Source organism: Dioscorea cayenensis, chromosome 1 (assembly GCF_009730915.1).
Source record: "Dioscorea cayenensis subsp. rotundata cultivar TDr96_F1 chromosome 1, TDr96_F1_v2_PseudoChromosome.rev07_lg8_w22 25.fasta, whole genome shotgun sequence".
NCBI lineage: Eukaryota > Viridiplantae > Streptophyta > Magnoliopsida > Dioscoreales > Dioscoreaceae > Dioscorea > Dioscorea cayenensis.
The window spans coordinates 30,258,155-30,283,851 of record NC_052471.1 but is presented as its reverse complement, the minus strand read 5'-3'; the positions used below and the strand labels follow the sequence as shown (position 1 = coordinate 30,283,851).

General features: G+C 31.4%; 3 protein-coding genes and 1 pseudogene across 3 annotated transcripts; 2 read left to right on the top strand and 2 right to left on the bottom strand.

Annotated features, from left to right (window-relative positions):
• Nucleotides 1–2,581: 2,581 nt before the first annotated feature.
• On the bottom strand, nucleotides 2,582–4,403 carry LOC120264687 (ankyrin repeat-containing protein BDA1-like). The gene is made up of 2 exons (XM_039272513.1): nucleotides 3,778–4,403; nucleotides 2,582–3,689 (listed from the first exon to the last, which is right to left on the bottom strand). The coding sequence occupies exons 1-2, from the start codon at nucleotides 4,363–4,365 to the stop codon at nucleotides 2,712–2,714; spliced, it is 1,566 nt and encodes a 521-aa protein (XP_039128447.1). The 5' UTR covers nucleotides 4,366–4,403; the 3' UTR covers nucleotides 2,582–2,711.
• Nucleotides 4,404–13,559: 9,156 nt separating this feature from the next.
• On the top strand, nucleotides 13,560–17,256 carry LOC120260298 (prefoldin subunit 6-like). The gene is made up of 5 exons (XM_039267734.1): nucleotides 13,560–13,730; nucleotides 13,829–13,899; nucleotides 13,984–14,108; nucleotides 14,187–14,247; nucleotides 17,010–17,256. Exons 1-5 carry the CDS (start codon nucleotides 13,652–13,654, stop codon nucleotides 17,058–17,060), a joined length of 387 nt encoding a protein of 128 aa, XP_039123668.1. The 5' UTR covers nucleotides 13,560–13,651; the 3' UTR covers nucleotides 17,061–17,256.
• A 380-nt stretch (nucleotides 17,257–17,636) lies between these two features.
• On the bottom strand, nucleotides 17,637–18,770 carry LOC120260288 (annotated as a pseudogene).
• Nucleotides 18,771–19,518: 748 nt separating this feature from the next.
• LOC120258820 (transcription factor MYB4-like) lies at nucleotides 19,519–25,457 on the top strand. The gene is made up of 5 exons (XM_039266258.1): nucleotides 19,519–19,602; nucleotides 20,888–20,930; nucleotides 24,491–24,607; nucleotides 24,725–24,854; nucleotides 25,151–25,457. Exons 1-5 carry the CDS (start codon nucleotides 19,519–19,521, stop codon nucleotides 25,455–25,457), a joined length of 681 nt encoding a protein of 226 aa, XP_039122192.1.
• Nucleotides 25,458–25,697: the final 240 nt, after the last annotated feature.

Genomic DNA, 25,697 nt, shown 5'->3' with positions numbered 1-25,697 from the left:
ACGAAGAACTAGGAAAAGGCGAGGCCTGAATTAGCTGAAGCTCCTCAGTCTTAGTTTCATTCGGTTCTTTATTTTCTTGCATTTAATCCTATTGTTGTTTGCTTCTTGCTTAAAGTTTCTTGTTATGCTTGTAATTATTAATCTCTTGTTTTGACTATTTATTGGTTTTCATTAAGCTTAATACAGGAGAACTTTGTGATTTCTGAGTTTTATTGATTCACACATTCAATAATATCCCAATAATTAAATTCTTGGTACATCATGTATAGAGTTAAACAAATATATATACCCAATTTTATTTTTTTTTCAAATCCAAAAATAAATTTTTAGATATAAATAAAAGGTATTAATTATAGTTTCACTTTTACAATGGACACACGTATAATCAACTGCTAGCTAAGACAAGAATTGATGACAATCAAATGGTTTATTGGTATATGAGTCCTCATCATAATCCTTCATGTGTGAGCCACATATTTTTTCTGAGAGTATGATTAATAGTTGTACGCTGGTGTATGGGCCCCACTCCCACTTGCTCCGTTAAGGCTTGAGATTGTGAGAATTATCCTAGCTCTAGCTGCTCAAGATTAATGTTGCCCAATTTACCATTTTGATGTTAGATTAGCATTTCTCAACAGAGAAATTAATCATGAAGAAATAAATGTTTCTCATCCTGAGGATATGCAGTTGAAGGAAAAGAACAGTTGATGCATCATTTAAAGAAAATTCTATATGGGATCAAGCAAGCATCGAGAGCCTAGTATAGCAAGATTGACTCTTGCTTCAAGCAACAATATGGGCACTTAAGATAGATATGATGAAGGTTTTTGATATGTCAAACTTGGGGCTTATGAATTTCTTTCTTGGATTAGAAGTGTTTCAATTGATTAAAGGAATTTTCATAACACAAAGAAGTAGATATGCTGAAGATTTGTTGATTCAACTAAGTATGAAGCAATGCAAACATGCTGAAACTTCAATGGGAGTTAATGAGTAGTTTCTGAAATGAGAAGATTCTGAATTAATTGATTCAAGGGTGTACAGAAGCTTAATTGACAAATTATTATATCTTGTGCGCACTAGACCAGACATCTGGCGCGCAGTTAATTTTTTTAGCAAGAGATATGTGGAAACTAAGAAATCAACACCTCAGTGCAATCAAGAGTTGTGAAGTATTTAGTAGGGATAGCTGAATATATGGTTTGTGGCCGGTTTCCCAAGGAAGATGATACTTGTGTAGAAGGCTTCACAAATAGTGACGGGAGTAGCTCTTTAATTAATTGGAAGAGCACTACTAAAATGTTCTTTAGACTTAAATTCAGCGCAGTCACTTGGGGGGCCAAAAAAGCAAAATGTGGTGGCTCTTTTAACAATCGAAGCTGAATATATTGCAGCTACATCAGTTGTATATCAAATGGTGTGGCTTAGGAGAATTCTGAGTGATTGTTAGAAAGAAATTGTGAATTTTTCAGTGTTGTGGTGTGATAATCAGCCAGTTATTGCTGTTGCTAAGAACCCTGCTCTTCATAGAAGGACCAAACATATAGATGTAAGGTTCCATTTCATTTGAGGTCTTGTTGCAAATGGTGTAATTTCAATGCATCATTGTAACACTGGTGATCAACTGACGGACATCTTTACCAAGTCATTACCCGCAGAGAAGCACAGAGTGATTCGAGCTTATTTAGATGTTTAGAGCCTTCAATTAAAAGAGGAATTGTTGAAATGCTATTGAAATAGATAGCTATAGGGTGCGCTAGTGAAGCATAGCCGGTGAAAAGATGGAGAATCACAAAGTATGGCTGCATGAATATACTACGTACACAATATGGGGAAGCCTATGTTGTGTATTAATGTCTATGGTACCGACTAGAAGCATGGAGTGTAATGTTTTGAAGTGATTAATTTTTTTTTAGTAAATCACTGAAATTTGGTTAAATATCATTTTGATTACTAAATTTTGATTTGTTTCGAAATGCTCATTAAAGTTACTAATTATTTCTAGTAGTAGGCCACCTGATGAATTAACATTTTCATTAGCAGATGTGGAGACCATATATAATTCTTTGACGATGTGCTGACTAGGCTTTTTCAGATTTTTACGTCAGCTAATGAAGATACTAATTTACTATGTGATCTATTTCTGAAATAATTAATAACTTTAATAAGTATTTTGAAAAAAATCAAAATTTATCAAATTCAATGATTTATATTTTAAAAAAAAATTAACTGTTTTGAAGGAGTAGTGTATTAGTTTAATAAAAAATCTCTTAAAGTAGTAACCAGGCCAATTGGCATGTGGTCCTGTGTCTTGACTTACTTTTAAATATAAAGTAGAAAGTGAGCTGATAATTCATTGGCTGGACTGATTCTCCACTAAGCTTATTGTCTTTACTCCACAACCCTCCTCTTTCTTCTCAAAAACGTCACCGGAGTTTCATTTCACTGAATAATCAAGATCCTCAACAATATCATATACATATACACTCAGATCATCAAAACAAATGCATAGGAAAAAAACACACAGTTTGAGGAAAAAAGCAACACTCTCTACTATGTAATTGTATGATGCCCTCTGAAATACATAAAAATCATGTCTTTTTAAAGCCATACAAAATACAATGCATGTGACTTAACATCTTACTAAATTAATTAAAGATAGAAACGCTCAACGCTCAGCCATTATAACAATTAATGATGGAGTCTTTTGATCAGGTATTTTCTCGCGTGTATGTTGAAGTTTCCACTCGACTAACCTCAACAGTCTGCCAGTAGATAAGACTAAGAAAAGCAGAGAACAACAGTATAATTATCACCACTCCAATTCTCATGCACCGAAGTAGGCATCCTCCATTTCTCACAATGTTACTTACTTTATCTCCTTCCTTCTTTCTCCACCAACCCACCTTCCGTAATAAATACACAATAACCAACAAAAACACCGACGAGCTGAAGATTGCCAATAACAAAAACCAACCGCTTACCAAATAGCCTAATATCGACAAGGTTGAGTTCCCGAAAATCGGGTCTATACCTGAAGCAAAAGCCAGTGCGGTGAAGAAGACAGCAACCCACATGACTACAACCAGTATCTTCATCATTATCTTCTTTTTCCTTGGCCTCATACAAATCAGTATAAGGATTATGCTAAGTGAAGCAAAGAGACCAATCATATCGTACAACAAAAAAAAGTCTAGTTTTGAACGAAGAATTGCAAGCCCAGGAGGTGTTGATGCGTTACTACTATTGTCGGCAGTGGTATTCTTACCATTGTCTTGAGTGAATCCACCAGGAGGGTTCAATCCTGACTGAAAAGTAATGGTGGCTATCAGGGTGGCCACAACCATTAGTGTGCCAGGAGTGTAGTCATCTTCAACCTCGTCATGTTTCTTAGTCCTTCGTTGGAGTCTAGTGCCGCGTCGGCCTCCAAATAGTCTGCTTACCCAGCTTCTTGAAGGAGGAGTAGTAGTACCACTAGACTCATTTCTTGATGTGTTGGTTTCCAAGGATGTTTGCTGAGGATCCATTTCACTTGCTATTTTGCCACCGGCCACGCGTATCACTTCACCGAGTGCCAAGTCACCATACTCTCTAGGCGAGTCTAGCAGAACGTCGAGTGCAGTCAAACCCTTGTCGTTCATGGCGTTCACTTCTGCCACATCTCCTTTGCTTAACAACAACTTCACACTCTGTAACTCATACATACATGCGCATTAAACAATTATGTACTAAAGAAATATAGACATCTATATATCTATAAAAAACATATATTTATACCTGGAGTTGTCTTCTGGCTACTGCATGGTGTAAGATGGTGTTGCCTTTGTCATCTTTGAGGTTGAAAAGCTCATTAATATCACCATCATCTTCAAGCTTATTCACTAAGAACTCAATGGTTTCAAAGGAGTTGGACTGAACGGCGAGGTGGAGGATGCTTTCATGTTGATATGTCAGTGCTCTTGCTGACTCTGGGCATATCTTGATGAGTTCTTCCAAAATATCAATCCTGCCTTTCGTGGCTGCAATGTGGATGGCCAACCTTCCATCCTTGTCTTTCAAAAAACAAAGATTAGAACCAACCTTTGAGATCAAGAGTTTAACTATTTCAAGGTGACCGTGAGCTGAAGCCAAGTGTAGTGCTGAGAGAGTTCTTGGGTTAAGATCTGAAGAAAGATCAGGGTTTCCAATGATGATCTCATTTGCTAAGTCTGTGTGCCCAAGTGAAACTGCAATATGGAGTGGGTTGTCAATGGAAGCAGTGATGATGCTGCTGAACCTGTGAAGAAGGAGCTTGTCTTCTTGGAGAAGGCCATGAAACATGGACAGGTTTCCAGTATGGCATGCTTTTTCTAATCTTGGGTCCATAGTGTTGGAGTTGTAGTGGGCTTGAAAAAATTCAAAGATTTGAGAATACTCCGGTGAAGCTCAGATAACAGTACTTAACAGTTAACACACACTGTATACTTTCTGATATCCAGACTCCAGAGAGAAGAGCACACAAATGTCATCATCTTATTACATACCATATATAGTAGACTGAACATGACAACAGGACTACACTACATAATTGGTTCTCACCTTACACCTAACACCAAACACCAAGGACTGATAACAAGGACATAAAGTACTCACGTGACTCCACAATACATGAACAGAAGAATACTCACCTTTTTTTTTTTTTAATAAAGGAACTCAGATTCTGAGAAGAGTTAACCCGACACCTCAAAAATTAAACAAAACTAGCACTCCAAAGACAAAGAAGCGAAGTAAAGCAAACAACTTAAAAGCTTACTTGTTGGACATCGATTCCATCTCAAAACCAATAATAAAACTATGGATCTAATGGGTATAAACCCTAATTCATAACCCTGGATCTTTTTACTTGAAGATTGCTTAGGAACAAAGAAAGTGGCGGAAGCGTACCTGCACTTGAATCCATTGATTATGACGAAAGTGATTGAGTCTTGTAGTTCTTCTCATTGATCACACGCAAAGAGGGGAGATGGGAACCCTAATTCAGAAAACCTAATTCTGAATCTCAGATTGTTACGTGCTCAGTCAGGGACCACGTCCTATTTATAAAATTTTTTTATGGGGCTAATTACTATGAGAAATCTCATATTTTTTTTGGTGAAAAAAATATTATGAGATGTTGGAGTAAACAAAAAGAAACATAAATGATGGTAATTACTCCAATGGTGTTTTATAATTATTTATTTTATTTTTTAAGAAAATAATTTCACAATTTCCTACTTGCATTTTTTTTTTGTTAAACCCGGATAAAATTAAATTTAATATTTTTTTTATTAATAAAAGGTTTATTTTAAATTAGTATCATTTATTTATTTTATATATTATAATTTAAGTATAATTTCGTTTATTTTTTAACTTTATTTTTATGGTTTGAATCTAGTTTGTTGATTTAATTTAAAACGATATCAAGATATTTCTATTTAAAGTTATTATTTTCAAATTCTTTTAAAGAATGACTTTTGATGTTTATAAAAATGATAGAAAATTTTGCTAAAAAATGTGGAATTACAACATATAAAATTAATTTATTTCCGATTAGACCTCTCAGTGGGTTGGGTTTGAATCAAGGTAAGACTTGTTCTTAATATTGACTATGCTTGCCCAAGCTTGACTTGATCCAAGTATTTAGCTCTATATTTTTGTCCAAGACCTATGCACATTATTTTTAATTTTATTAATAAATAAGAATTAAAAATTATTTTAAATAAGGTTTAAATTTAAGAAAATAAATTTAATAACAAATTAAATCAAAATGAGTTTTGATAAAAAAATAAAATTGTATTTAAATTGTTCAAGTTTAAATTATAAATTATTTAATTTTATGATAAATAAGTATCAATAACAGATTTATTTAATTTATTTTTATAAAATTTGGGATGTGCAATGCCCAAGCCAAAAACATTATAAGGAAAGCTCAACATATTTTATAAACATTTTTTTATTCCTTACTCCAAGGCCTGACAACATACTTAATATTTTTGTCCTAACCCTCTTATTTTTTTACCAAGCTTCTGAGCTTAAGTAAACATCTCAACCTTATCAATTCCACTTGTAATGTAATTTTTATTAAATAATAATCATAATTTTTATTGTTACAAAATCAGTAACCTCTCATAATAAATTGTCTTTGTGTAACTACAGCCATAAATGCAAAAAAAACAGAAACAGAAAAATTATGTTAATGTCATGAAGGGCACCCCTAACATCTTTGGATTAAGTGATTTGGGTTTGGCTGATCAGATTGATGGCTCTTCCAATTAGGATGATGTCTACACTAGGGTTGGACTCGATACCTTTTTCCTTTACAGGTGCTCATTTCTTTATACTTTGGTTGTTGATATTCTGTGTTATCTTCTACTATGTTTCTTAGAATCCCATGCTCACGTTTTATTTTTACTCAAATTATAATACAATGAATTTTAAGTATCTACACATTATCTTACATAAAAAAAAAAATTTTGATAATTGAGAAATATATTTACAAATATAAATAGTTCACATAAAGAATCAACATTAAATATTAATATACATTATATATGTTAAAGGCACATTGGCTCAACACTAATATTTATTTAATTATTAGTAATTTTCTAGTTAAATAAACATACAGGTTTTATTCCATTTTTTTTTATAGATATTGATAGCATAAAATATAACACATTTCTATATATCTGGTCTTAATTCTGAAAATTTTTTCTATTTTTGGGCTTGATGGGCCCATTTACAATCCTAGCGGACGTCACCAAGATATAAGAATTGGATGGCTTAAAGATTGGGATTTTTGAAAGAACCTCTCAAAAGGAGAAGCTAATTTATTGAAAATAAATCAAGAAGAACAAGACTACAGATTGAGGAAAAAAACTAGAAAGCGATTTAAAAAGAAAAACCAAACCTTCTAAACGATTTCATAATCCAAAAAGGGAGGTCTTTGCCAAACAAAAACAAATTAAGGTGTTGATGAAGCGTGCCAAACGAAGCAAGATTCGCTGCCGGATGATCGACAAATGAGGGGATGATATGAATATGAGGATGCCCGCACATGTCGAGAAGGAATTTCAAATTGTTTACTTGTGCTTCAATTCTCCAAGATGAGACGTGATCAAAGCATTGGAGAAGATGAATGAGCTGCAGTGAGTGGTCGAGAGAATGTGTTTCAGGGGATATGAAGATCCAAAGCAATCTGGAGAGCAACTTCAATGGCAAGGATCGGGGCAAAGATGCTGTCCGAGAGTTGGCGGGAGGAGTTGCCCGACAAAAGAGATTTTTATAGTTAGCGAGAGGAAAAGAAAAAAAGCCAACCGAATTTACCTTAAGAGTGTGGTTTGTTGTTGCATGAGTGAACAAGAAATTGTCATCGGCAGAGGAGAAGTTAGACAGTAATAATTTTCTACCCATGAGAACATAATTGCTCCAGTAGAACTCATCCACATGAGCAGCAGCCTTGAGAACAATATTAAGGAAAATGGGACAAATGTCCCTGAAGATGTAATCACAACGGCACAACCAAATGAACCAAGCACAGGCAGCAATTAATGCTAAAGTATATGCAGAATGCCTGTAATCAGTGACCCAATTGCCTGAGGAAAAACCATTAATGAATGTAATAGATAAATTAAACAGACGATTAACCTGATCCCAAATTGCTTGGATTCTATCACACTGGCATAACAGGTGATCAGTAGTCTCACGATGTAAACCACAAAAAACACAAGAGCTATCAGGACCAAGGTGAATGCTGTGAAGAAAAGCATAAGTAGAAAGCCTACCTCTCAAGCAAAGCAAAATAAAGTGTTTAATTCTAGGAGCAACTGGAATTTGCCAAACAATGTTCCAACCATCCCAATCATTAGAACAAACAGAATGCTTGTTCAAAGTATGATAAACAGCAGAAGATATTTTAGTGTGGGATTCAACAGAAAACCAGGTCCAATGATTCTTAGAGTTGTAATCAATAGCAGTAGGAGAAGGAGAACACAGTAAATGACCAGCATTGTTACCAAAAATATGATTCAAATCCAGAACAGACCATTGTTCATTAATAATGATATCAGAGAAAGAAATAGCATCAAAATTAACTTCCATATTAAGGAAAGTGGGTTTTAAAGCAACAGGAATATCAAATAACCAGGGATCCCAGAGCAGGGATGTTCTCAAAGGGTTAACTTTGTTAATTTTGCAATGATATTTAATAAAAGCTGCTGATTTACAAAGACCCCTAAAGAACCAAGAACATTTAGCCGGCACAGAGTCAAGCCAAAAATTAAAGATTGGGAGTTAGAAGCATTGGAAGAGTAGTGTAGAAAATAATCACATTTTTATTTCACACCCTACAGAAGGTTTCATATTACTTATGGTTTTTTTGCTGAATTTTATATTACTTATATAGGCTTATAATAACACATTGTTAGTCTAAGTTTCTAACAATTTACATGATCTAATAATTTTCAACATAACTATAATTTTTTCAAAAACTAAATAAAAAATTTATAAAAATAAAGTTATGTGATATAGATATATTTTTTTAAAAAAAAGGAGTCAATAGTAAAAAAAAATTTGGGGATAGACCTTTTATGTGTTATGTGACTTCTCTTATTGTTATCTTTTGTTGTATTTCCTTATATACTCTGTTTAGGTTTTATTTTACTTTTATAATTTATTCATTTAAAAATAATTTTTCCAACACCATTTATCTAGACACCATCTTCCTTCAACCATTGATAATAGACGAGTGATAGTGCAATTAACTCCCATATTCCACTCCTTTTTTAACTATGGTCAAGCATTTATTATGCCTTTAGTAGTTCTTCCACATCGTCAAAATAATAATAATTATAGATCTCTTCTTCACCCAACCTATAATATATCTAACATTATCTTTTAATGTATGAACCACACCATATTCACTATATGCCAGACAATCCATACGCATTATACACAAGATAATCCCAAATTATTATCTTTAAAAATTTTAAACGATTACTCAATGGCCGCCCATTATATCACTCCATTCGTTTCACTACTCCATATTTTATCACATTTTCATGTAATTTCTCTTTCTTTATTAAACCTTACAAAAGTTGTGAAGACAACCTTCCCAACATAATAAACATGTGAGTTCTTCATTCATAATAAGATTTAAATTACTTGCACTTATAAAAGCTTTCATTCTTTGTAAAACTTAAATAATTATTTAGGATGCTATATTTTTTTTGGGGGAAAAATATTATGAGATGTTGGAGTAAACAAAAAGAAATATAAATGATGGTAATTACTCCAATGATGTTTTATAATTACTTATTTTATTTTTTTAAAAAAATTGCAATTTCCTACTTGCATTTTTGTTAAACCTAAATAATAAAATGATTTTTTTTATTAAATTTAATAATGTTTTTATTAATAAAAGGTTTATTTTAAATTAATATCATTTATTTAGTTTATGTATTATAATTTAAGTATAAGTTTGTTTATTTTTTTACTTTATTTTTATGGTTTGAATCTAGTTTGTTGATTTAATTTAAAACGATATCAAGATAACGTTATTATTTTCAAATTCTTTTAAAGAATGACTTTGGATTTTTATAAAAATTATATGGTTTGAATCTAGTTTGTTGATTTAATTTAAAACGATAAAAAACGTTATTATTTTCAAATTCTTTTAAAGAATGACTTTGGATTTTTATAAAAATTATAGAAAATTTGCTATAAAATGTCTAATTACAACATGTAAAATTAATTTATTTCCAATTAGACCTCTCAATGGGCTGGGTTTGGATCGGGGGTAAGACTTTCTTTAAACAGTGGCCATGCTTGCCTAAGCTGGACTTACCCAATTATTTTACTCTATGTTTTTGTCCAAAACCTATGCATATTTTTTTAAATTTTATTAATAAATAAGAATTAAATTTTATTTTAAAATAAGGTTTAAATTTAAGAAAATAGATTTAATAACAAATTAAATCAAATTGAGTTTTTATAAAAAAATAAATTGTATTAAAATTGTTCAAGTTTAAATTATAAATTATTTAATTTTATGATAAATAATTATCAATAATAAATTTATTTATTTTATTTTTATGTAATTTGGGGTGTGCGATGCCCAAGCTTAAAACATCATAAGTAAAGCTCAACTCATTTTATAAACTTTTTTTTTATTCTTTAATTGAAAAATTGACAACATGCTTAATATTTATTCCTAACCCTCTCATGTTTTTGAGCAAGTTTTTGAACTTAAGCAAACATCCCAACTTTATCAATTCTTCAGTAAATTTTTCTAGTAAGTACCTAAAGTTGGCCTTGTTTCAGTTTGAGCATTAACATTCAATTTGTATCAAAATGAGCTAACTTTTAATTTCATTTATCTGGTGGGGCAATTGGGGAATTTGGGTGGTTTTTGGTGACGTGGAAGTCGGAGCGCTTGTGTGCATGCCCTTGGTCCACGTCGACCTCCTAGCTCAGCAACTTCACCAACCTGGGTTTTTTTTGTCCACATGTGAAAGCCACATCGCCTTCTCTCCCATTAGCCCATTAACCCGTTCTTTTCTTTTTTTTTCTCTCCCAAAAATGTAACCCTAAGTTCCTCACCGACGCCCAATGAAATGGGATAGCATCCACGCTTGATGATCAGCTGTGAGGATTTATGTCTACACATAATTAAGACAAAATTTATAATAGATGCATGTATTAACCTTGTATTAACAAAGAATTAAGATCAACCTTGTATTAACACAAAAATTTACATTAATAGTTGTATCTTAGTTGTATCCCTACAAGCAACAAACATAAATTCTCATAGCAGGGCATCAAACAGTAGCATCAAACAACTCCATTTTTTCTTCCTACAAGCAAAAGACATAAATCCTCACAGCTGACCATCAATCAGTTCAATCCTTTCTCCCTACAAGCAAACAGACATAAATCCTCATAGTTGATCATCAAGCGTGGCTGTTATCCGATTTCGGCGGATGTCGGTGACGTGTCTGACTCACCGGTGATGAGATTAGGGTTACGTCCTCAGGAGAGAAAGAGAGGAAAAATGAATGTGTTAATGGGTTACTGGGAGAAAAGGCGAGTGGCATACACATGTGGACAAAAAAAAAGCCAAGTTGGTTAAGTTGCTGAACTGGCGAGTAGATGACGTAGACCAAGGGCATCCACACAAGCACTCTAGCTTCCACGTCACCAAAAAATCACCGAAATTCTCCAATTGCCCCACCGGAAGAATGAAATTAAAAATATTTCTTACAATCCCATGCTCAAGTTTTATTTTTACTCAAACTATAATACAATGGATATAAAAAAAACTTCATAATTGGGAAACATATTTACAAATATAAATACTTACATATTAAAGACCGAACATCAAATACCAATATACACTATATTTGTTGAAGGCACATGGACCCAATACTAATATTTATTTAATTATTAGTAATTTATTAATTAAATAAACATATGGGCTTTTGTTTAATTTTTATATAGATATTGATAACGTAAAATATAACCTACACACTTTCCTCTCTATGTATATAAATTAAGTATTTAATATTTCTAGGTGAGGAAGGTATTCCCCAACCACGTTCCCGACCGGAAAGTTTTTTCTATCCCTAGCCTTGGACGGAATAAAGAATTGGATTCTCCCTTGGGGCCAAGGTCCATTCACAACCCTAGTGTACATCACCAAATATAGGAATTGGATGGTTTAAGGCTTGGGAGTTAGAAGCAATGGAAAAGTATCGTGCCCTGTGCAGGAAATGATCAAATTTTTATTTCACACCCTTCAAGGTTTCATATTACTTATGGTTTTTTTTTTTTAATTTAATATTACTTATAGGCTTATAACTAATTGTTATTCAAACAATTTACATGATCTAATAATTTTCAACATAATTATAATTTTTAATAACTAAATAAAAAAATTTATAAAAAAATACCGTGAGGCCGATATAAATATATTAGAAAAAAAGGTCAATAGTCATTGGGGATAGGATTTTTATGTGTTATGTGACTCCTTATCTTTTGTTGTGTTTCCTTATATTTTCTATTTAGGTTTTATTTTACTTGGTTATAATTTATATATTTAAAATAAATATAAATTACATTCTGCAACACTATTTATTTCAATACTCTTTTTTCTTTCCGCTGTTGATAATAGGTGATAATAGTACAATTAACTCCCAAATTCCACTCTTTTTTTAAGTATGGTCAAGCATTTGACATGCCTATAGTAATTCTTCCACATTGTTGAAATGATAATAATAATAATAAATAAAATTAAAAAAAAATAAAAGGGAATTTCTTCTTCACCAAACCTAGAATATATCTAACATTATATTTTAATGTACGAACTATGAACCACACCATATTCATTATATGCAGACAATCCCATCCATTGTATGACTCCATGTGTTTATCCACATTATCACACGCACACCAAAAATAAATAAATAAATAAAACAAAATGAAACAAAGCAAAACAAAACTCTTTACTTAGCCTATAATAAAATATAACATAATCTTTTAATGTACGGATCTCACCATAGTCATTATACGCAAGATGATCCAAAAATATTATCTTTAAAATTTTAAACGATTACTCAATGACCACCAATTATATCACTCCATTCTTTTCACTACTCCATGTTTATCACATTTTCATGTAATTTCTTTCTTTTTTTTTTAATTAAAACCTTGCCAACATAATAAACATGTGAGTTCTTCATTCATAGTAACGTTTAAATTGCCTACACTTATACAAGCTTTTTTTTCTTTGTAAAACTTAAATAATTATTTAGAATGCTATATTTTTTAGGGGGAAATTATTATGAGATGTTGGGGTAAACAAAAAGAAACATAAATGATGGTAATTACTCCAATGATGTTTTATAATTACTTATTTTATTTTATAAAAAATAATTTTGCAATTTCCTACTTGCATCTTTGTTAAACCTAAATAAAAAAATGATTTTTTTTATTAAATTTAATAATGTTTTTATTAAGAAAAAGGTTTATTTTAAATGGATATCATTTATTTATTATATGTACTATAATTTAAGTAAATTTTATTTATTTATTTTATCTAGTTTATTGATTTAATTAAAGATCTATATATATTATTAAAGTAGATGTATAATCTACTCGAAGAGCGTTTCAATGAACAATTTTAATTTTTTTTAACATTTAAGTTTTTATTTATATTACTTATAATATTATTGAACAATATTACTTACACCTGATTATAATTATTTATGCAATAAATATCCATAAGACTTTTAAAATCCAAAGTATAAAATAATTTTTATAATATGAGTTGTTTAATTATATTATTTTATATATGATATTACCTCAAAACTTCTCACAAAATTTTTAAAACTCTGATGTGGAGCCGGGGAGAATGCCTGATACCAAATGATAACTGATTATCTCATCACTAGGGCATTTTGGATAAAAAACAAATTATATGAAATTTAATCACTAACAATAGTATTAGTGATTTGGTCCTATTTGTAAAAACACTAGTGTTTTTGTCCTATTTGTAAAATTACAAGAAAATCTCAAGTCATCAAAGCAGAGACTTTTGAGAGGCCGGTTTCTTCGTCTTCACGGGCTCCGACGGTGAACCATGGCGTCGGCGTCGGCGATCAAAGAGCTTCAGCGCGATCTCGAAACCCAAGCCAACGCCCTCAGCAAAATCCAGAAAGGCAAGCATCCTTCTCCTTCTCCTTCCCTTCAAATTTCCAAACCCTAACTCCAAGTGACTTCACCCATCCATCTCTCTCTTCTCTCTCTTCCTCTTCAGACATCTCCAAGAACCATCAAGTGAGGAAGCAGTACACCATCCAGCTTGGAGAGAACGAGCTTGTTCTCAAGGTCAGCCGCCTTTTTTTCTCTTCGATTTGGTTGATGAAAGCTCTGGTTTTTCTCCTTTTAGATCGTTGGGTTGTGTGATTGTAGGAGTTGGATCTTTTGAAGGAGGATGCGAACGTGTACAAGCTGATTGGACCGGTGCTTGTGAAGCAAGACCTTGCCGAGGCCAGAGGCAACGTCGGCAAGCGCATTGAATACATCTCTGCCGAGCTGTGAGATTCTCAGACTTTTAGTCTGTATTTTTTTTCTTTGTTTTATTAGGGGTTTACCAATTTGAACTATGTTTACAGGAAGAGGTTGGAGGGAACTTTACAGGATTTGGAGGACAAGCAAAACAGCAAGAAGGAGTCGGTGAGTGTAAATTTTTTTTTTTTGGTTTTGCAAACATGTTTCTTGTTTTGTTCTATTATTTTTCCTAACTTTATATGTTAGTTTAATTTGCTTATTTTCGGTCAAGTGATGTATTTTTGATGATGAATTTGAGTATTATGCATTGCTAGAAATCTCTATTAAGGTAGTGTTTTGGATTTGTAACTCAAAACTAAATAGGATTTATGATTATTATCCACTAATGAATTTGTTCTAGTACATATTCTTAGCACTTAAGTGTTGGTTAATTATATGCTTTGATGCCTAACTACCCCCTTAGGATTAGGGAATATCAAGTTCCTTGAGCCAATGCTTCCCTTAGTTATTACAATGCTTATTTTGAGTCAACTAATGGAATTATGTTGATGAATTTGGCTCCTAGGATGGGTAGTTAAAATTGTTCAACCACCTATGTGGTATTTTACCAGGATGGAGGATCTTGGTAGGAACACAGTAGTGACATAGTAACAATAAGCCATGGCTCGAAACAAGGAATTATGTGTTATGGATGGATGGCAATGAATACTGATGGGAGTTTCTGTGATTAAGTTCCAATTGTTCGTCTTCAAGAGCCAAATATTTGATTTTGTATATCGTTTAATAAAGATTTATTATTCTTTTTTGTTACAAGCATAAAATAAACATATCATCAGGTTTATCTTTATGAGTTACTTTCTCCATCCAGTGATGACCTCTGGCCATTGTGTAATCATCTGCTTAAATACAACAAAAAGTCTATTGTTTTTATTTCCACGTTTGGTTTACAGTTCATTGCTCAATCATTTAATAACATATGACAGCTACTCCAACAACAAGGTTTATTACCGGATGACTTTAGTTGATTTGTTTCTGATTTCTATTTTTACTGCCACCAATGAAATATGAGATTATTGCTGTCATGACTCATAATCGTCAATATTATGTTATGTAACATACCATCTTGGTCCCCTAATGTGACATTTACAAGTTGGTAGACACCATCAAGTGGTTTATACGTTTGTCTCCTACTACTTGCATGTTATTGTAATTAAGTGAATTGTATCATGACTTGCACTACAATTAAATCCATAACGCAATTGTGAGTGATCCTATTCTTTTAATTTTTACTTCTTTTATTTTTTATGGCACGTACCACATAGTCAAGCAGTTCATAACGTTTTCTCCTATTTATATTGTAACATAACTTTGATTCAAAATAAATTAAGAAAATGAAATCATTGTAATTTTTAAAAATTTCATCCTTCCACCTAGAGGCTTCTTCGACAAAAAATAATTTTGATCATCGCTTTGAATATATTTTTCTGTCAGAGTTGCAAAGCCTCATACCTTCTATGGCTCTTTCCATACAAAATAAGAGAGGTGAAAGTATGTCCCTTGTTTGTTTAGACCTATATTCAAAACACTTTTGATTATGATTCTTCATAGGCCATGATTATCTTTATCGTGGGCCTTGATGCATACTTCTGATGAGTTGATAACACACGTGATTATTGCTCTTAACATTTTCCCTATAAGTGTGGGGAAGTCTCATGTCTCCTATGTTTTTTTCCTAACAAGGTAAGAGAGTGAAAGTATGTTACTTGTTGACTCAGTCCTAGAGGTCATTTGCCTGATTGCTTATGGGAATAGCAGTTGTTACAAAAGAAAAACATCTTGATTCTGTTGGCCATGTGGCAAATGTAATATAGTTTGCTTGCTACATTTGATAAGTCTATTATGGAACAAAGTTCAGTCATTCCTAGGTGATATTGACATCCTCTTTTGAAACTGCCTCTTGGGTTCATTGTTTGATCTTGAATTATAGTTGTGGAGCTGCCCCTTGTCTTTACAAGCCCAAATCTTGAACATCAGTTAGATCTTTGGCTAGTTTTTGGGTTTTATTTTTTTATTTCTTATTTTTGGGTCTCTGGCTATGTTTGTTTGCTTTTGTCCATATTATCAAAACATGTGAGAAAATCCCATTTTCTTGTTTGTTGATGTGAGAGACTAGGTTAAGTAGGGTAGATACAAGAAAAGATCCATGTGTCAAAGGAAAGGCCTCTTCCCAATTCTAAGATGCATTTTGACTTTTCACTGAAAACAAGTAGGTATATTTTGATTGATTGCTCTGTGATAATTAATTGTAATTCTTGGAAGGAGCCATTTGGTTCGTCCACTTTGAGTAAATTCACAGTTTCATTCATATATGTTATTACCATTTCTTCTTTTTTTTTCTTTAAACAATAGCTATTGTTTTTGACACTTGACCTTTAATTCTTTCCATGAATCCGATTGCCATGCCAAAGTCTACTAGAGAAAATCAATTATTTTGGCTTTATTATAAGGTTTAAATCAAAATCAAAATCAAAATAAACAGTGCCCTTATATGTAAGCCTTCGAGAACTGATAAGAGTGTGCTCACTTATTGTCTTTGTATGTGTGTTGGACGAGATGCCACACATTTGGGATCCTTGTTCCCAACTTTGCCACAAAATAACATGAATTTTCAGGTCAGGTTTAGGCACATCCTGCAGGGCAGGGGCTAGATTGTCATTCCTAGTGGTCAGCATATGTTTGGTTGGTTATGGTTTTATTAGAAGAACATAGCAATTTCCCTCGCTGGTACAATGAAATGAACAAATGAAAAATCTATTTATTGTGCACAGGTCAAATCTGTTTCATTCTGACATGAAAATATTTACTGATCATTGAAAAACTTTTCATGCAGTAATAAGTTAATAACTATTTTTTTTAATGCTTTGCAGATATTTAAATTACGACAGAAGATGGAAACTATACAGGCTGGGAAATCTTAGTTCTAGAATGGTTGTCACAGCAAATTTCATCCATCTTGCCTGTGTTGTTCCCCTTGTCAGCATTTCTCCCTTGTATAATGAGAATGCTTTTGGTAGTTTATTAAACTATAACTTCTATTGATTGTATTGTGGTTTTCCCCGGAGTTACTGACATCAATTTCTGAGTTAGTTCAAGTGTTTGGAATAGCTGATTCAAGGCTGACTTTAACTTATTTGGGAAGAGTTTGATATTTATGGTTTTTCAAAAAAATAGAGTTTTTATTTCTAAGGATTAAATCATTTTTTTATTTTTGGTAATGCAGTGATTTGTTCAATGTGGTCTTCGCACTTTTAAAATATTTAATATATTATTTATTTATTAATTTATTTTGTTTACTTTGACTCATATTGGAATATGTGATTTGTTTTTAATTTTAAAAAACTTTATTAATTATATCTTAGTAGTGTTTTCACCCTATTGTGTTTCCAGTCACGTTAATTTTATTCAAATTATAATACAATGAATTTTTAAGTATATACACATCTTCCCTCATCAATACAAAAATTTACAATATACATTAAAAAAATAAGAGTATTATCAATCAATAATAATTAATATATGTGAATCCTTGATTGGTTAATTGTCCACTGAATTCGTTCCCCCTCTGCTCTTAATCCACGGATGCCCTGTTTTCAATAATATATATAAAAGTTAATTAAAAAACTAATTTAAAATTAATTAATTAATGAAATAAATCAATAAATAAAATAATAAAAGATGAGAAGAGAAGAAGCTTACTGAGGACTTGCTCTGCCGAGAACCTTCTAGAAACGTCCTTGCAAATCATCCTCCTGAGGAAGATCCTTGGCCGCCGGCGAGACCCTATGGAAAAACCCTAGAAAGGAAACCTCAAGTTCCCCGCCGCACCGCCCTCAAAGATCTCCGCCGCCGTCTCGCCGTGAAACGGCGGTGCGCCTCCCAACATTATATACAAAAACCACGCCGGCGCTCCACACATCCACCTTCTCCCCATACTCCTCCCCTCACCACCTCCGGCGCCACATAGTACGGTGTACCAACAAGCCCCTTCATCACGCCGCCGCCGTCTTCTCCGATCCACCCCGCCGATCCGAAATCCAACAGCCGGATCCTCCTCTCGGCGTCGAACACCACATTCTCCGGCTTCACATCTCGATGCACCACTCCTCTCCGATGACACGCTGCGATCGCCTCCATTAGATCCCCAATCACCATCGCCGCCTCCGGCTCCGAGATCGGGGAACTCTCATCCTCGATTCGATCGAAGAGATCTGGACCGGTGCAGAGGTCGAGGACGAGATGGATCGAAGCATCGTCCTCGTAATCGGCGTGGATCTGGACGGCGAGAGGGTTTCCGGCTGCGGCGAGGCGGTGGAGCTTGGCTTCTTTGGATGCTAGATCGAAATCGAATGGGTCAGTGAGGAGTGTCTTATCGATGGATTTCACGGCGAATGTTTCGCCGGAGATCCGGGAAGAGCATCGGAAGACGGCTCCGAACCTCCCCCGGCCGACGAGGGCGCCGATCTCGTAGTCCTGGTTCAACTGAGCGCTCATAGACTTCGATTCGTTTGATGGTTTTTTAAGCAATGCGTTATGCGTTGGTGAATGGTGGTGATATTTATAGTTAGAAATTTCAAAATAAAGAGCGAAACGGGAACAAATAGAAATTGACCACGTGGCCTAAAAACTTAGCCAGTCATCGTTGTCCTCTGTGGACCTTGACCTTAATGTACCACAATGACTTGGAATTTTCAAACTTATAAAGGGTGGTGCTTCTTCATTAAAATAAATTATACATCTAAAATGCATTCATTTGTATATAAAATAAATTTTTATATATGTAAATAAAAAAAAATTAAAAATTTTTATTTTTAATAACAAACAACAAACTATCTAATGACACCAAACCCTGTATAGTATTCATATTATTACTCGGTCGATGATTTAAACATCAACTCACGTGAAAGTGAAAGTATGATATACTAAATATTAATTCTACATTCTATACATATCTTTAACGTGATTTATTTATATTTTATTTATTAAAATAACGTGGTGGCAAGTAATTTTGAGCAATATATATCATAATAAATTAGCTGGATGTGTTAATTATTTGAGTAAATATTAATGGATGTATCTCACTCTAATATATATATATATATTTCAATAATCTCTATCTTTTAATTATTCTGTTACTCAAGTTCAGCTATTTTAGGGGAAAAAATAAATTAATTAGTAGTGCAGATATTTGATAAGTATATATAAATATAGAATTTTTGTCATTTATTAGTAAATATATTTCGCTGCAAACAAATGAGAAAATTAATTTCAATGTACTTAATTAGTTTAATAATTAATTAAGGTTGTTGTTAACTGACGTCAAGGGTGATAAACATTAAAAAAACCTTTTTAAAATTAATTTTGGAAAATTATATATGTATGGAGTCTATTGACTCCCCAATTGGTCAGAGTTTTGATCCAAATGTTCCATTCTACAAGATTGGAAACTGGTCAATTTTTGTTGTAATTCGATTGATTGATTTATTTATTAATTACTAAATTGAATTTGATATTTAGTGAGTTGTATGTTATACCAAGAAAATATTCTACTTTTTATAAATAAAATATATACGATTTTGATTTTTTTAATGAATGGCTCCAAGTAGAAAAAAGAAGACAAAAATAAAAACTTAAATCCAACATCTCAAATTTTCCAACCATAAAATTCTATTTGATGGCATTGAACATGTGTTATTTATTTATTTATTTATTTATTTATAGTAATTAAAAAATAAAAGAAAAACATATAAATGGTTCTTAAATTTTGGAAGGTCGATTGAGCAGAAGAGATTGATGAATTGATGGTTTAGTTGGATCTCGATCTTTATAGGAATTTTGACGCCCAAAAACAAAGATTAAATTTTTTTTTATATATTTTATATCACTAGGTGAATGACACACGGTAGCACGTTCAATTCTCAGTTATGCACACATCTCTAATTGGATATGTAATTATTGCATTTGTTAAAAAACCATTCTTATTAATTTAATCTCAATATTTAGGAGAAGTCACAAATTGAATTATTGTATAGTGCAGTATTGTTCACTAATTCAGTGTTTAGTAGGTCCCTTATGAAAGAAGCCGTATTCTGCACCTTTTTAAGGCTATGATAAAGTGAATTTACTATCATGGGATTACGATCTATAATATATCATTTGGGGTATATGTGGTTGGTCATTGTTATTCTGCACATTAGCATGTCTCATATAGTAACTTTTTAAAGATCCTTAAGCCACCGAAACTAATTGGTGCACTTTCGGACACGTTTGTTCCTTTGACAACATTTGTTGTTTTTGTAAAAAAAAAAATACTAATTATATATTCTATCCTATTTATATTGGGAAGGTTTGGAGGTAAGAGAATTCTAATGTCTTTGTTAGTTCAGTATGTAGAAAAGTTTTATCTTTGTGCTTATGATTAGATCAGAGTTTTTATAAAAAAACAAAATTAAACATTCTTTCAACTTCGTTTTAGAGGATTTTGTGGGATTTTGTGTTGATGAACCTATTCCCTTCCTGTGATACATTTTTGGAATCATTATAAAATGTTTTAATTTAGATTTTTTTTTTTTTAAATTTCTGTTTTACCAATTGATTTAAAAGTAATTTTGGAACCCAAAATCTTATTATATTGGGTTGTGTATGGTTGGCCATATTGAAATCAAATTGTGGACCAGATAAAGCAACAGATTTTTCTGCACTGTATAATTCAATTAGAATTCTAAATTTTAAATATTAATTTTGATAGATATCAATTCTATTTACTTCTTCTGTTCAAATTGTCCGTCATGGTAAGTATGGAGAATAAATAAGTAAAGTATTCATTTGAGGTAACTCTTTTAAAATTTGCCGTGATAAATTTTAAAAACATAATTCAATAGATTCGGTTCCGTAATAACTATTACAGAACCAAGACATGGTTCATTTTTAACCATGATTTATAAATTTTATTATTTATTTATTATATAATATAGACTTTAAGTTCAGAAAATAATAGTAATTAAATGAATTTAATTTCAACTAATTAGTAAAAAAAATTAATTTGAATGTAATCAAAATAGAATAATTTTGTGAACTTGAAAATTGGAGAATTTTACAGTTGGTTTATTGACACAAGAGACTTCATCTCTTTTTATAATAATAGTAGTGGTAGTAGGAAAAAAATATATATCTCCATGAGTTTAGATTGGTTTTTAAAAAAACTTTAAAAAAATTTGAATTTCCTATGAATATGTTGTGAGAACACTCTTGTTATTGACTTATATATTAATAATTTTTGTTTATTATTATCAGGTCCTCTATATAAAAATTGTTCAAAAACTTAATTTATATAAAATGAGGATATAAATAGGTTGAGATATTAACTCTCGATATATGCACTTTTCTGATGTGTTGTATTCAAAATATAATGATTACGGTATATATATATATATACAATTAAAAAATAGGTGAAGGAGTACATGACCGGATACATAAGTCAGAATAGAAAAATGGAGTCCGGCAGGACCACAAGGAGTCTCCAAGATGGAGCAATAAAGCATTTGTTTAATTTCATATTTTACCAAAGTATATGGAATCTTTCATTTTCACTTTTTAAATATGAGAGATAAATTGTAGAATTTAACCAGGCCTAATAAAATGAACTAAATTGAGCTATAATAATGTTTTCAGAACAAGTCAACCCCATCAGCAAAGTCATTATATATATAAAATCTCAAATATATGGAGGAAAGTTACAATGAGTGATAAGTGTTCCCACTTAAAATTTTTGTAAAAAAAATAAAATAAATAAGTACATAGATGGATCAATTACGATAGATTATCAATCTCCTAAAGATTTATTAACTTGACAAACTTCACTTGGGGTATTGAAAGTCCGTCACGTGAACATCTAGAAAATTTGTAAGAACTATACTAAGCTAATAAGTTTTCAATGCCATATAACCATCTGAGGAAGAGATACAACTCTTTTCATAGAGGACTGATCACACCCAGATCCATTTAACTAAACAGTATCATAAACAAGGCTTGAGCTTCATAAATAGTGCCTATATGATATTGCTATAATACACAAGTGCAAGGGTTTTTAATTTTGTGCATGCCCATCCACTACCTAAGTAACAATCAATTGCCCAGTAACTTCATTCTTTGACATTAACTATTAACAAATAACAAACTTATAATTAATCTTTCTTGTTTTTTATTTAAACTTGTGAACAAAATGGTGATTCAAATTGGGCAAAATTCTCAAAAATTTACCGACATTTCAAGTGGAAAGTAACAAAAGTTTCCTTGAAGTACAAAAGTTGGACATTGTCGGCGCTTATTATAAGTTATATACTTATATTCACTGATTCTGTGAAGAAAAAGGCGCACAAATAAAACAATTAAAACAGTGCTCAAATCCAAATGCCGGAAAGTTTCAAGATTGTGTTTTCTTGACTTCTTGTCCTCTCATTTTCACTCTCTTCTTTATGTCTCTTTATTTACATACATTATATATTCATCATATGTTTTCTCATTCTAAAGATAATAATTAAAGCATGGTAACAGAAGACTTTTGGTTGAGTGATGATGATTCATTTCTTAATTCTCTTGCTATGAGTCATTTTATATATTTTTTTTCTTTTTCTTAAATGAAATGTGAACTTATTTTGCCTACCATTTGGAAAATGCAAACAAATGCATCTAAATTTCTGTTTTGTGATGATTGATAAATTTAGTGGATGTGGAAATTTATTTATTTAAAGAAAGTGATTTGATTGATCATTTTATCATATGGTTAATGAAATGAAATATGTTTAATAATTCAGAAACATGAAACATAGATCATTGTTATTAGATAAAGATTGAAAAGAATAAAAATAATAAAATGAAGAATATTAACCAGAATTAGTTTTTAATATTAAATGTTTTTTAATTAGTTGTTGTATGTGTTTTTTAACATCTTTCGTGCAATAGACAAGGTTGCTGAACTATATAACTTTTTGTATATTTTTTAAAATTATTTATATTATTTTTAAATTTTTTATGATCCGAGATGTATGCTTTTTGGAGCTTGCTGTAATAAATATTTTGTGGTTTATTATTATTTTAATATATATACATTTAAGAAACTAATAAACAAATGAACTATAGAAATGATTTTATATTGGTTCAAATGAGAGATTCCAAAGTAAGTTGAAAATTGAAACATTTTCAACTAAATTCTAATGGTTTGTTGACTTTAGAGAAAAGAAAGCCCAAAGAGTGAAGTAAACAGAAGGGTTTAGGAAATTAGCTCCAAATAGCAAATGGTGGAACATTTCAAAGTAGAACTTTTATATTATTATTATTATTATTATTATTATTATTATTATTATTTACATGGATGTTGATTGTATTCTATTTTCCATGGCACCTTAAAACAGAAGAAAACAAAAAGATATAATTGAAAGAACTAAATAATATATTGACAAAAATCTTAATTTTTATCAACATAATAACTAAAACCGGACCAAATTATATGGTCCCTTCATTTGGTTTTTAACAAAATAATTAATTATAAGAGAAATTTTGCGTGCATACTAAAATAAATAATTCATTGTGTTCTCCAAAAATATACTTTCTTGTATAAATCCAAATTATAATAATTTTTGTAAAATCATACATTGACAATCAATCACAAAAACTAGCAAACGATGATAAATAAAAAGAAATAAAAATATTTTTAAAATTCAAAAATTTTTCAAAAGAAAATTACTGAGAAAATGATATTGCAAATATATTAAAAATTAAATACAATTATGACTGTTTAATTTATAAAAATTATTTTATCATAATAAAATCTTAAAATATATTTAAATAATCTCTAATTCAATTACAAATCTAGTGTAGTTTTATACCATATTTTTAATTTAAAAATCACATAAATTTTAACATGAAAATTTCGGATCAATTTTAAGAGAAGAAGAAATTGAATCACAAACTCTACAAACTCAAGCACGGCCTTTTATTAGTATAAGTAGTTTTCATAGTCTTTTTTTGACATGACAAAACTGTCCCTTTGATCAATCAGAAACTAAACCGTGGTTAAGTTAAACAAGAAGTTCATAATCAGTAATTAATCAAAGCTTATACAAGAGCATACTCATAACCCTTCCCTTGCTAAGGGCCCACACTGGACTTCTTTCTTTTATATTTATGGCACGTTGCTTTTATCCTCTTCTTTAGTTCTTTTTCTTATATTTTATATCTCTATATAATAATAATAATATATATATATATATATATATATATGTGCACACACATACATACATACAGAAACAGAGACACAGAGAGAAAGAGAGAAGAAGAAGAAGATGGTGAGGAGCTCCATGCTGTGATGGGGTTGAAGAGGGACCATGGACACCAGAAGAAGATCAAATATTAGTTTCTCATATTCAGAGATTTGGACATGAGAACTGGAGAGCTCTTCCCAAACAAGCAGGTTCTTTCTTTCTTTTTTTTTTTCTTTTTTTTTCAACTTTGTTTTTCTTATTCCTTTTTTAGTTCCCTTTTGTTTCAGTTCATAACTTGTTTAACATCAATATATATATATTTTTAGGACTCTTGAGATGTGGAAAGAGTTGCAGGCTGAGATGGACAAACTACTTAAGACCAGATATCAAAAGAGGAAATTTCAGCAGAGAAGAAGAGGACTACATAATTACTTTGCATCAACTTCTTGGCAACAGGTACTCAAAATTTTTAACTTTTTTTTTTTTTGAGATTTTCTTACTGTTTTGATCTTGGTTTTTAGTGTTTGTTTAATGCCCCACTCTTTGTCCTAACTCAAGATTCTCATGACATTGAAATCAGAAGCATTGGACTCATTGTCCAATAATTATAAAACATATTCATGAACCTTGAGATCCAGATTGTACATATAATATGTTTGTATTTATATTATAAAGTTGTTTTTTTTTAAAGTATAATCATCATCATTAATTATTAATTATTAATTGTTAATTATTATTATATCTCTTTGTAGATGGTCTGCTATTGCAGCAAAATTACCAGGAAGAACAGATAATGAGATTAAGAATGTGTGGCACACTCATTTGAAGAAGAGAGTTAAACAAGGCGAAAAACCGATGAAATTGTTGCCGAATTCATCGATGAGTGATACCGATGGATCATCTTCTTCATGCACTGAATTTTCTGCTATTGTTAACAGAGATCCTGCAGAAAGTCTGGAGTTTGAAAAGAGTCTCAGGTCTGATGCATTGTCATTTGAAAGCAGAAATATTAGTCATGTTGATGCAGTGTCTAATGGTGATGAAATTAGTTTTGGTTGAAAATTTTCATGGAATCTGGAAATATCCAGGAATTACCTGAAATATAATTACTGTTTCTGCAACTCTTTGTTCATTCTAATGTTCAATTTTGGCGGCTGAAAAATTATAATCACTTTGTTTTCTTTTATTATTGAAAGTTCCACAAAGTTAGAAATAAGTGATCAAGAAGACAATCAGCATCTCTTGTGAGTCATACAAAGACTCAAAAAGAAGAGATTAGTGCTGATTGAAAAATGAAGT